This window comes from Grampus griseus, assembly GCF_964374135.1.
Source record: "Grampus griseus genome assembly, chromosome: 15".
Classification (NCBI taxonomy): Eukaryota; Metazoa; Chordata; class Mammalia; order Artiodactyla; family Delphinidae; genus Grampus; species Grampus griseus.
In genome coordinates, this window is record NC_139009.1 from 65,241,534 (window position 1) to 65,254,996 (window position 13,463).

Genomic DNA, 13,463 nt, shown 5'->3' on the forward strand with positions numbered 1-13,463 from the left:
CTAGCTATTGTAAATAGTGCTGCAATGAACATTGGGGTGCATGTGTCTTTTTGAATTATGGTTTTCTCTGGGTATATGCCTAGGAGTGGGATTGCTGGGTCATATGGTAATTCTATTTTTAGTTTTTTTAAGGAATCTCCAGCATTTGTTGTTTGTAGGTTTACTGATGATGCCCATTCTAACTGGTGTGAGGTGATACCTCATTGTAGTTTTGATTTGCATTTCTCTAATAATTAGTGATGCTGAGTACCTTTTCATGTGCTTCTTGGCCATCAGTATGTCTTCTCTGAAGAAATGTCTATTTAGGTCTTCAGCCCATTTTTGGATTGGGTTGTTTTTTTAATATTGAGCTGCATGAGCTGTTTATATATTTTGGAGATTAATCCTTCGTCCATTGATTCGTTTGAAAATATTTTCTCCCATTCTCAGGGTTGTCTTTTTGTCTTGTTTATGATTTCCTTTGCTGTGCTAAAGCTTTGAAGTTTCATTGTGACACATTTGTTTATTTTTGTTTTTATTTCCATTACCCCAGGAGGTGGATCAAAAAAGATCTTGCTGTGATGTATGTCAAAGAGTGTTCTTCCTATGTTTTCCTCTAAGAGTTTTATAGTGTCAGGTCTTACATTTAGGTCTCGAATCCATTTTGAGTTTATTTTTGTGTATGGTGTTAGGGACTGTTCTAATTTCATTCTTTTACATGTAGCTGTCCAGTTTTCCCAGCACCACTTATTGAAGAAACTGTCTTTTCTCCATTGTATATCTTTGCCTCCTTTGTCATAGGCTAGTTGACCATGGGTGTGTGGGTTTATCTCTGGGCTTTCTATCTTCTTCCATTGATCTATATTTCTGTTTTTTGTGCCAGTACCACATTGTCTTTATTACTGTAGCTTTGTGGTATAGTCTGAAGTCAGGGAGTGTGATTCCTCCTGCTCACTTTTCTTTCCCTCAAGACTGCTTTGGTTGTTCAGGGTCCTTTGTGTCTTCATACAATTTTTTTTTTTTTAAGTTTTAGTTCTGTAAAAAATGTCATTGGTACTTTGACAGGGATTGCATTGAATCTGTAGATTGCTTTGGGTAGTATAGTCATTTTCACCATGTTGATTCTTCCAGTCCAAGAACATGGTATAACTCTCCATCTGTTAGTATCATCTTTAATTTTTTTCATCAGTGTCTTATAGATTTCTGCATACAGGTCTTTTATCTCCCCAGGTAGGTTTATTCCTAGGTATTTTATTTTTTGTTGCAATGGTAAATGGGAGGGTTTCCTTAATGTCTCTTTCAGATTTTTCATCATTAGTGTATAGGAATTCAAGAGATTTCTGTGTATTAATTTTGTATACTGAAACTTCACCAAATTTATTGATTAGCTCTAATAGTTTTCTGGTGACATCTTTAGGATTCTATATGTATACTATCATGTCATCTGCAAACAGTGAAAGTTTTACTTCTTCTTTTCCAATTTTATTCCTTTTATATCTATTTCTTCTTTGATTGCCATGGCTGGGACTTCCAAAACTATGTTGAATAATAATGGTGAGAGTGGACATCCTTGTCTTCTTCCTGATCTTAGAGGAAATGCCTTCAGTTTTTCACCACTGAGAATGATGTTTGCTGTGGGTTTGTCATATATGGCCTTTGTTATGTTGAGGTAAGTTTCCTCTATGCCCACTTTCTGGAGAGTTTTTTATCATAAATAGGTGTTGAATTTTGTCAAAAGCTTTTTCTGCATCTATTGAGATGATCATATGGTTTTTTTTTGTTTTGTTTTTTTTTTTTCAACAGCCCTGTGCAGTTTTATTAACCATTCAAGTACAGTAGCATCTGTTAAGATCGGGACAGAATTGAGATTTAAAAGTGAACAGATATTCAGCATCTAACAGTTTGAAAGAAGCCACTACATACTCTTTTCACAAACATGTTTTCACAGAGCCAATACAGTACTAGCCATTAACCCAGCACACCAAGTGTACTGAAGTAGAAAAGATGCAACAAGAAAAATAGCTACATTAGAAAGACTTCAACACTTTACAAAAAAGAGTAAAACACTTTTAGTTTCTCCCCTTTAGCCCCTAAAACAACATCATACAATCTGGATCTACCTATACAGTCCTACATCAGCTTCTAGAATATTTGTCAGGAGGGCAAAAATAAAATGACACTGGCCAGTACAGTCTTTGGATATTTAGGAAGGGGAGGGGGAGAAAGTCAGTTCTCAGAACAAATTAGTCAGCTTCAGTCTCATCAGCAGGATCTTTGGATTCTTTGTTCTTCCGCACTTCTTCAATGTGCTTGTCCTTCTCTCGCAAACGCTCCAGTTTGGCAGCCATTTGCGCCTCTCGGTTCTCTTTGTTGGCTTCCATTTTGTGGGTCAGCTTCTCTTCTGCCATTTTACTGAAGTTGTTGTTCTCCTCTATCGCTTTTTGAAGCACTTCCTTCTCATGCTCTCGTTTCTCAGCAAGCTGCTTCAAGACCTCAGCTTCATGGGACTTGCGTCTTTCTTCTGCAGCTTCTAGTTTCTTCTGAATTTCCTCCAGGGAAAGATCCTTCTTCTTTGGAGGGGAAAGGGGGAATTCTGGGACAGATTCTTTTGATCGAGGGCTGAGAATCAGCTCAAAAGCCTGGCCTGAGGCACGCTTCTCCAGTTCCTTCACCTGGATATCAGAAGAAGCCATGGTGAACAGAAGACAAGAGACTGGCAGTGTATTCTACACAATCCACTAGCAAGGAAAACCCTGCTCGGTCCGAGCCGCCTGGCCACACTCTGAGCACCCACAGACCCGGGCGCGCACAAAAGCCGATCATATGGTTTTTATTCTTCAATTGGTTAATATGGTGTATCACATTGATTGATTTGCTTATATGGAAGAATCCTTGTATCCCTGGGATAAATCCTACTAGATCATGGTGTATGATCCTTTTAATGTGTTGTTGGGTTCTGTTTGCTAGTATTTTGTTGAGGATTTTGCATCTACTTTCATCAGTAATATTGGTCTGTTATTTTCTTTTTTTTCTCATATCTTTGTCTAGATTTGGGATCTGGGTTTTGGTGGCCTCATAGAATGAGTTTGGGAGTGTTCCTTCTTCTGCAATATTTTGGAAGTGTTTGAGAAGGATGGGTGTTAGCTCTTGTCTAAATGTTTGATATAATTCACCTATGAAGCCATCTTCAAAACAAAAGGTCCAGAGCTTTTGTTTGTTGAAAGATTTTTAATCACAGTTTCAATTTCATTACTTATGATTGGCCTGTTCATATTTTCTATTTCTTCCTGAATCAGTCTTGGAAGATTACACCTTTCCAAAAGTTTGTCCATTTGTTCCAGGTTCTCCATTTTATTGGCATAGAGTTGCTTTTAGTAGTGTCTTAGGATGCTTTTTATTTCTGCGGTGTCTGTTGTAACTTCTCCTTTTGCATTTCCAATTTTATTGATTTGAGACCTCTCCCTCTTTTTCTTGATGAGTCTGGCTAATGGTTTTTCAATTATTTTAACTTCTCAAAGAACCAGCTTTTGTTTTATTGATACTTGCTACTGTTTTCTTTTTTTTAATTTCATTTATTTCTGCTCTGATCTTTATGATTTCTTTCCTTCTGCTAACTTTGGGTTTTGTTTGTTCTTCTTTCTCTAGTTCCTTTAGGTGTAAGGTTAGATTTTTTATTTGAGATTTTTCTTGTTTCTTGAGGTAGGCTTTTATAGTTATAAACTTCCCTCTTAGAACTGCTTTTGCTGCATCCCATAGGTTTTCTTTTTCTTATATATAATTTCTTTTCTTTTTTTTATATTTTATTTTTATTTTACATTTTTTTATACAGCAGGTTCTTATGAGTCATCATTTTTTACATATCAGTGTATACATGTCAATCCCAATCACCCAATTCATCACATCACCACCACCATCAACCCCTCCCCCTACAGCTTTCTCCCCTTGGTGTCCATAAATTTGTTCTCTACATCTGTGTCTCACTTTCTTCCCTGAAAACTTGTTCATCTGTACCATTTTTCTAGGTTCTGCATATATGTGTTAATATATGATATTTGTTTTTCTCTTTCTGACTTACTTCACTCTGTATGACGGTCTCTAGATCAATCCATGTCTCAACAAATGACCCAGTTTCGTTCCTTTATATGGCTGAGTAATATTCCATTGTATATATGTACCAAAATTTCTTTATCCATTAATCTTTTGATGGGCATTTAGGTTGTTTACATGTCCTGCTATTGTAAATAGTGCTGCAATGAGCATTGGGATGCTTGTGTCTTTTTGAATTATGGTTTCTCTGGGTATATGCCCAGGAGTGGGATTGCTGGATCATATGGTAATTTTAGTTTTAGTTTTTTAAGGTACCTCCATACTGTTCTCCATAGTGGCTGTATCAATTTACATTCCCACCAACAGTGCAAGAGGGTTCCCTTTTCTTCATACCCTCTCCAGCATTTGTCGTTTGTAGGTTTACTGATGATGCCCATTCTAACTGGTGTGAGGTGATACCTCATTGTAGTTTTGATTTGCATTTCTCTAATAATTAGTGATGCTGAGTACCTTTTCATGTGCTTCTTGGCCATCAGTAAGTCTTCTTTTGAGAAATGTCTAGTTAGGTCTTCTGCTCATTTTTGGATTTTTTTTTTTAATATTGAGCTGCATGAGCTGTTTATATATTTTGGAGATTAATCCTTTGTCCATTGATTCATTTACAAATATTTTCTCCCATTCTCAGGGTTTTCTTTTCATCTTGTTTATGGCTTCCTTTGCTGTAATAAAGCTTTGAAGTTTCATTAGATCCCATTTGTTTATTTTTGTTTTTATTTCCATTACTCTAGGATGGGTTTCAAAAAAGATCTTGCTGTGATTTATTTCAAAGAGTGTTCCTCCTAAGTTTTCCTCTAAGGGTTTTATAGTGTCCAGTCTTACATTTAGGTCTCGAATCCATTTTGAGTTTATTTTTGTGTATGGTGTTAGGGACTATTCTAATTTCATTCTCTTACATGTAGCTGTCCAGTTTTCCCAGCACCACTTATTGAAGAGACTATCTTTTCTCCATTGTATATCCTTGCTTCCTTTGTCCTAGATTAGTTGACCATAGGTGCATGGGTTTATCTCTGTGCTTTGTTGCTTTTTTTATTTTTTGAGCATTTTTCTTCTCTTTTTTTAAAATTTCTTTTAATTTTAATTTTTTTCCACACACACACTGTATTTTTTTTTTACAAAAGATAATAAACTGACACTAAGCATTGTAAATGGATGACCACCACAAAAGCAACAATGATTGCAATTATCAAACATAAAACACACTAATACTATGTCATAATATTGACATTCTGTCCAGTTATCCTCCACTGTACCAGCTCCTTTACTTTGCAGTGAAAATTGATTTGTATATTTTTTGTGTCTGAGTTCTTGTGGAATTCATTTTTTTATTATTCAAACAGAAAGTCACAAAAATTATAATCATCCTCATCAGTTCACTCTCTCCCATGTAATTATTTTTTTTATCTTGATCTTTTGTTAGTACTTTTATGAATTCATCAGTTTTCCATTAGAGTTCTGAAATTGCTTATTCATTCAGTTCAGCAATAATAGTCACTTACTAGAAACCTGTACTTATCAGAGTCTTTACCATGAATTCCTTGAAGTTGAAACACTTTTATAGGAACATTTTTGCGAAAGCAGCAGAGTACACTCAGAACTGTCTGCAAATGACAAAAGACTTAAAAATGACCATGGTTAAAGATTTGATGAAAGTTCATACTAATGCAATTGAGAAGGAAATTTAGTTACTTCTGAGATATACATTTTAAAGTAATAACTAGAATTATGATTTATAACATTATACCAGGACATATAAGATTTTTAGAAATTTCATGTAATGTCTGAAACATTTATATTAACATATTTCTATACAAATAACCCAAAGAAAGTTTAGTATTAGTTGTTTTAATGTTTGTTTGTTTGTTTATTTATACTGCAGGTTCTTATTAGTCATCAGTTTTATACACATCGGTGTACATATGTCAATCCCAATTGCCCAACTCAGCACACCATGATCCCCACTCCACTGTGGTTTTCCCCCCTTCATGTCCATATGTTTGTTCTCTACATCTGTATCTCAACTTCTTCCCTGCAAACTGGTACATCTGTACCATTTTTCTAGGATCCACATACATGCATTAATATACGATATTTGTTTTTCTCTTTCTGACTTATTTCACTCCGTATGACAGTATCTAGATCCATCCACATCTCAACAAATGAGTCAATTTTGTTCCTTTATATGGCTGAGTAAAATTCCATTGTATATATGCACCACATCTTCTTTATCTATTCATCTGTCGATGGACATTTAGGTTGCTTCCGTGAACTGGCTATTGTAAATAATGCTACAATGAATATTAGGGTACATGTGTATTTTTGAATTATGGATTTCTCTGGGTATATGCCCAATAGTGGGATTTTGGGGTCATATGGTAACTCTATTTTTAGTTTTCTAAGGAACCTCCATACTGTTCTCCATAGTGGCTGTATCAATTTACATTGCCACCAAGAGTGCAAGAGGGTTCCCTTTTCTCCACACCCTCTCCAACATTTGTTGTTTGTAGAATTTCTGATGATGTCCATTCTAACTTGTGTGAGGTGATACCTCATTGTAGTTTCAATTTGCATTTCTCTAATAAACAGTGATATTGAGCAGTTTTTTGTGTGCCTCTTGGTCATCTGTATGTCTTCTTTGGAGAAATGTCTATTTAGGTCTTCTGCCCATTTTTTGATTGGTTTGTTTGTTTCTTTAATATTGAGCTGCATGAGCTGTTTATATATTTTGGAGATTAATCCTTTGTCCATTGATTCATTTACAAATATTTTCTCCCATTCTCAGGGTTGTATTTTCATCTTGTTTATGGTTTCCTTTGCTGTGCAAAAGCTTTGAAGTTTCATTGCGACACATTTGTTTATTTTTGTTTTTATTTCTATTAATCTATGTGGTGGATCAAAAAAGATCTTGCTGTGATTTATGTCAAAGAGTGTTCTTCCTATGTTTTCCTCTAAGAGTTTTAGAGTGTCCGATCTTACATTTAGGTCTCGAATCCATTTTGAGTTTATTTTTGTGTATGTTGTCAGGGACTGTTCTAATTTCATTCTTTTACATGTAGCTGTCCAGTTTTCCCAGCATCACTTATTGAAGAGACTGTCTTTTCTCCATTGTTTATCTTTGCCTTCTTTGTCATACATTAGTTGACCATGGGTGTGTGGGTTTATCTCTGGGCTTTCTATCTTCTTCCATTGATCTATGTTTCTGTTTTTGTGCCAGCACCATATTGTCTTCATTTCTGTTGCTTTGTTGTATAGTCTGAAGTCAGGGAGTCTGATTGTTTCAGCTCCGATTTTTTCCCTCAAGACCGCTGTGTCTATTCGGGGTCTTTTTTGCCTCCGTACAAATTTTAAGATGATTTGTTCCATTTCAGTAAAAAATGCCATTGGTAATTTGATAGGGATTGCATCAAATCTGTAGATTGTTTTGGGTAATATAGTCCTTATCACAATATTGATTCTTCCAAAACAAGAACTTGGTATATCTCTCCATCTGTTGGTATCATCTTTAATTTCTTTCATCCGTGTCTTATAGTTTTCTGCATACATGTCTTTTGTTTCCCTAGGTAGGATTATCCCTAGGTATTTTATTCTTTTTGCAGCAATGGTAAATATGATTGTTTCCATAATTTCTCTTTCAGATTTTTCATCATTAGTGTACAGGAATGCAAGAAATTTCTGTGTATTAATTTTATATGCTACAACTTTACCAAATTCATTGATTAGCTCTAGTAGTTTTCTGTTTGTATTTTTAGGAAACTCTATGTATAGTATCATATCATCTGAAAACAGTGACAGTTTTACTTCTTTTTTTCCAATTAGTATTCCTTTTATTTCTTTTTCTTCTCTGATTGCCATGGCTAGGACTTCCAAAACTATGTTGAATAATAATGGTGAGAGTGGACATCCTTGTGTCATTCCTGATCTTAGAGGAAATGCCTTCAGTTTTTCAGCATTGAGAATGATGTTTGCTGTCGGTTTGTCATATATGGCCTTTATTATGTTGAGGTAGGTTCCCACTATGCCCACTTTCTGGAGAGTTTTTATCATAAATCGGTGTTGAGTTTTGTCAAAAGGTTTCTCTGCATCTATTGAGATGATCATATGATTTTTATTCTTCAATTTATTAATATGGTGTATCACATTGATTGATTTGCGTATATTGAAGAATTCTTGCATCCCTGGGATAAATCCAACTTGATCGTGGTGTATGATCCTTTTAATGTGTTGTTCGATTCTGTTTGCTAGTATTATGTTGAGGATTTTGCATATATATTCATCAGTGATATTTGTCTGTAATTTTCTTTTTTTGTAGTATCTTTGTCTGGTTTTGGTATCAGGTGATGGTGGCCTCATAGAATGAGTTTGGGAGTATTCCTTCCTCTGCAAATTTTTGGAAGAGTTTGAGAAGGATGGGTGATAACTCTTCTCTAAATGCTTGATAGAATTCTCCTGTGAAGACATCTGGTCCTGGATTTTGTTTGTTGGAAGATTTTTTCTCACACTTTCAATTTCACTAGTTGAGATTTGTCTGTTCATATTTTCTGTTTCTTCCTGGTTTAGTCTTGGATGGTTATACATTTCTAAGAATTTGTTCATTTCCTCCAGGTCTTCCATTTTATTGGAATAGAGTTGCTTGCTGTAGTCTCTTAGGATGTTTTTTATTTCTGAAGTGTCTGTTGTAACTTCTTTTTCATTTCTAATTTTATTGATTTGAGTCCTCTCTTTTTCTTGATGAGTCTGGATAATGGTTTATCAATTTTGTTTATCTTCTCAAAGAACGATCTTTTAGTTTTATTGATCTTTGCTATTGTTTACTTTGTTTCTATTTCATTTATTTCTGCTGTGATCTTTATGATTTCTTTCCTTCTGCTAACTTTGGGTTTTGTTGGTTCTTCTTTCTCTAGTTCCTTTAGGTGTAAGCTTAGATTGTTTACTTGAAATGTTTCTTGTTTCTTGAGGTAGGTTTGTATAGCTATAAACTTCCCTCTTAGAACTGCTTTTGCTGCATTCCATAGGTTTTGGATCATCATGTTTTCATTGTCATTTGTCTCTAGGTAGTTTTTGATTTCCTCTTTGATTTCTTCAGTGATCTCTTGGTTATTTAGTAGTGTATTGTTTAGCCTCCATGTGCTTGTGTGTTTTACATTTTTTTCCCTGTAATTGATTTCTTATCTCCTAGCATTGTGGTCAGAAAAGATGCTTAATATGATTTCAATTTTCTTAAATTTACTGAGGCTTGATTTGTGACCCAAGATGTGATCTATCCTGGCGAATGTTCTGTGCACACTTGAGAAGAAAGTGTAATCTGCTGTTTTCGGATGGAATGTCCTATAAATATCAATTAAATCTATCTGGTCTATTGTGTAATTTAAAGCTTCTGTTTTCTTATGTATTTTCATTTTGGATGATCTGTTCATTGGTGTAACTGAGGTGTTAAAGTCCCCCACTATTATTGTGTTACTGTCAATTTCCTCTTTTATAGCTGTTAGCAGTTGCCTTATGTATTGAGGTGCTCCTGTGTTGGGTGCATATATATTTATAATTGTTATATCTTCTTCTTGGATTGATCCCTTGATCATTATGTAGTGTCCTTCCTTGTCTCTTGTAACATTCTTTATTTTAATGTCTATTTTATCTAATATGAGTATAGCTACTCCAGCTTTCTTTGATTTTCATTTGCATGGAATATCTTTTTCCATCCCCTCACTCTCAGTCTGTATGTGTCTGTAGGTCTGAGTGGGTCTCCTGTAGAAAGCATATATGGGTCTTGTTTTTGTATCCATTCAGAGAGCCTGTGTCTTTTGTTTGGAGCATTTAATCCATTCATGTTTAAGGTAATGATCGATATGTATGTTCCTATGACCATTTTTTAATTGTTTTGGTAGATCCTATTCTTCTCTTGTTTTTCCCACTTAGAAAAGTTCCCTTACCATTTGTTGTAAAGCTAGTTTTGTGGTGCTGAATTCTCTTAGCTTTTGCTTGTCTGTAAACCTTTTGATTTCTCCATTGAATCTGAATGAGATCCTTGTTGGGTAATCTTGGTTGTAGGTTCTTCCCTTCATCACTTTAAGTATATTATGCCACTCCCTTCTGGCTTGTAGAGTTTCTGCTGAGAAATCAGCTGTTAACCTTATGGGAGTTCCCTTGTATATTATGTGTCATTTTTCCCTTGCTGCCTTCAATAATTTTTCTTTGTCTTTAATTTTTGCTAATTTGATTACTATGTGTCTCGGCGTGTTTCTCCTTGGGTTTATCCTGTATGGGACTTGCTGCGCTTCCTGGACTTGGGTGACTATTACCTTTCCCATGTTAGGGAAGTTTTCAACTATAATCTCTTCAAATATTTTCTCTGGTCCTTTCTCTCTTCTCTTTCTGGGCCCCCTATAATGTGAATATTTTTGTGTATAATGTTGTCCCAGATGTCTTTTAGGCCTTCTTCATTTATTTTCATTATTTTTTCTTTATTCTATTCTGCAGCAGTGAATTCCACCATTCTGTCTTCCAGATCACTTATCGTTCTGCCTCAGTTATTCTGCTATTGATTCATTCTAGTGTAGTTTTCATTTCAGTTATTGTATTGTTCTTCTCTGTTTGTTTGTTCTTTAATTCTAGGTCTTCATTAAACATTTCTTGTATCATCTTGATCTTTGCCTCCATTCTTTTTCCGAAGTCTTGGATCATCTTCAGTATCATTATTCTGCATTTTTTTAATGGAAAGTTTCCTATCTCCACTTCATGTAGGTGTTTTTCTGGGGTTTTATCTTGTTCTTTCATCTGGCACATAGCCCTCATCTTTTCATCTTGTCTATCCTTCTGTGAATGTAGTTTTTTTTCCACAGACTGCAGGACTGTAGTTCTTGTTTCTGCTGTCTGCCCTCTGGTGGATGAAGTTATCTAAGAGGCTTGTGCAGGTTTCCTGATGGGAGGGGTTGGTAGTGGCTAGAACTGGCTGTTGTTCTGGTGGGAAGAGCTCAGTAAATCTTTAATCCACTTGTCTTCTGATGTGGGCAGCTGGGTTCCCTCCCTTTTGGTTGTTTGGACTGAGGCGACCCAACACTAGAGCCCACCCGGGCTCTTTGGTGGGGCTAATGGCAGACTCTGGGAGGGCTCAGGTCAAGGAGTACTTCCTAGAACTTCTGCTGCCAGTGTCCTTGTCCTCATGGTGAGACACAGACACCTCCCACCTCTGCAGGAGACCCTCCAACACTAGCAGGTAGGTCTTGTTCAGTCTCCTATGGGGTCACTGCTCCTTCCCCTGGGTCCCAATGCACACACTAATGTGTGTGTGCCCTCCAAGAGTGGAGTCTCTCTTTCCCCCAGTCCTTTTGAAGTCATGAAATCAAATCCCACTAGCCTTCAAAGTCTGATTCTCTAGGAATTCCTCCTCCCGTTGCTGGACCCACAGGTTCAGAAGCCTGACGTGCAGCTTAGAACCTTCACTGCAGTGAGTGGACTTCTGTGGTATAAGTGTTCTCCAATTTGTGAGTCACCCAGCCAGCAGTTATGGGATTTGATTTTATTGTGATTGTGCCCCTCCTACCATCTCGTTGTGGCTTCTCCTTTTTTTTGGATGTGGGGTATCTTTTTTGGTGAGTTCCAGTGTCTTCCTGTCGATGACTGTTCAGCAGTTAGTTGTGATTCTGGTGTCCTTGCAAGAGGGAGTGAAAGCGTGTCCTTCTACTCAACCATCTTGAACCAAGCTCTTTGCATTAGATTATTTTTAATTGTACATTTTTCTTCTGATTCTTTACAATATTTCCTTTTTCAGATTCTGAAATCTCGTTACTTCATGAGCCTCATTACTTTTATTATTCTTACTAATTCAAAAATAATACAAGATCTTATTGACATTAAAATTTGCTAACAACTGTGTAACTGGATTGCCTTCAATTTCATGTTTTTTTGTTTTTATTTTTTTCTATTTGTTCAATAGAAAGACTTCCTAGTTCAATGTACAACTTAAAGTCTCTTAACATACATAATTTCTTCTTCAATTTCAAGTTCCTTGTGTACTTTTAACAATGGAAATTCTGACTAACAAGGATATAATTGTCCCCTTCCTTACTGTCTAAATCTTATCTGGAATTGTGACCCAACATTCCATAGAATAGAATATAGATCATAAATATATTTTTCATATGTGTTATTAGGATTTTTTCCTTCATCTGGGAATCAGTTACACTTATTCCTCCAGGACACTATCTTGTTAGAATCACACGTTCTTCAGTCAAGAGCACACACACACAGACAAACACACACATATAAATACACACACAGTAGAGGGATGGAGATGGGATATTTTTCTGCTCAGTTAATAGAGTTACAATGGAAATTCAAGCAGGGACTACGGCCCAGTGCTCCAGTTGTCAGAGGTTTTGTAACACTGAAAATCTTTGTTTTTCATAATTTTTGAGCATTTGTTTATGGATAAGCTGTGGTTAAGGTTGGTTATCAGACCCAAATTCGAGCAGAATATCACTTTGTCTTTATAATCTCTCTACTCCTCAAACTTCTCAACAAAAGGCAACAATTGATTTACCCTTATGTTAATAAAGCTTAAGCCTCAAAGTCCCTCTCTTGCATGGACTCCTTCCAGGATCCTTACTGGGGAGCCTAAAATCTATTCACATGGTCACTTCAAAATAGGTATTTTAACTGTAATTAAATAAGACGACTGTGTTTTTCACTATTATTTTCCCTACATAACACACCCTCTCCTATCTTATAGTATGAAATGGCTGTGGGCAATTTTGGAATCTGGCTTAATAGGAAGTTTTCTTGGGGGAAGTTTACTATGAGTTTATTGGGACATATTTATATTACTTGCATATACAATTAAGTTATCACTCACTGTCTTGGTATAGGAATGGATTCCAAGAATTCTCCCACCACCCTCAGGACCAACCCCTTCCCCATCTATGACATGAGGACCATGACAAACTAATAATGAGTGTAGTCAATTCAAAGGGTGATAATTTAAGTCATTACTTGAGAAATCTTCAAATGCTTTGAAATCTTATAGCTTACATATAAAAGATCCTTGAGAAACCTAGAGGTTTTTCATAAATTTGATAGCAATTCTAAAATTTTACATTACTTTAGCATAATGAGAGTGGAGCTCAAGTAAACATTTTTATACTGTCAAATTATGATTAATAATACTAGAGGAAATACTAATTTATCTTTCTGTTCTCTTCATAAAAATGTAAAATTATTGTTATATGAACAGGTAAGTGATCATAGACTAACAGCCAGAAATGTAAGCAAAAAAAAAGTAGAGATTAAATTATCTTTTTTTTTTTTTCTGGATTTGGAGAATTTTCTGGTGTTTATTACGTTTCTACAAATTTGTCATGTCTCTTTTATCATCATTCCAAATAAAT

General features: G+C 35.6%; 1 protein-coding gene across 1 annotated transcript; it reads right to left on the reverse strand.

Annotated features, from left to right (window-relative positions):
• Positions 1 to 1,909: 1,909 nt before the first annotated feature.
• Positions 1,910 to 2,789, reverse strand: LOC309833621 (stathmin). Its single transcript, XM_082672046.1, has one exon. The coding sequence runs from the start codon at positions 2,670 to 2,672 to the stop codon at positions 2,223 to 2,225; it is 450 nt and encodes a 149-aa protein (XP_082528172.1). The 5' UTR covers positions 2,673 to 2,789; the 3' UTR covers positions 1,910 to 2,222.
• Between the last annotated feature and the right edge of the window lie 10,674 nt (positions 2,790 to 13,463).

Bases quoted from the DNA above. Each gene is read 5' to 3' on its own strand.
- LOC309833621 (XM_082672046.1), bottom strand. From the start codon at position 2,672: ATGGCTTCTTCTGATATCCAGGTGAAGGAACTGGAGAAGCGTGCCTCA.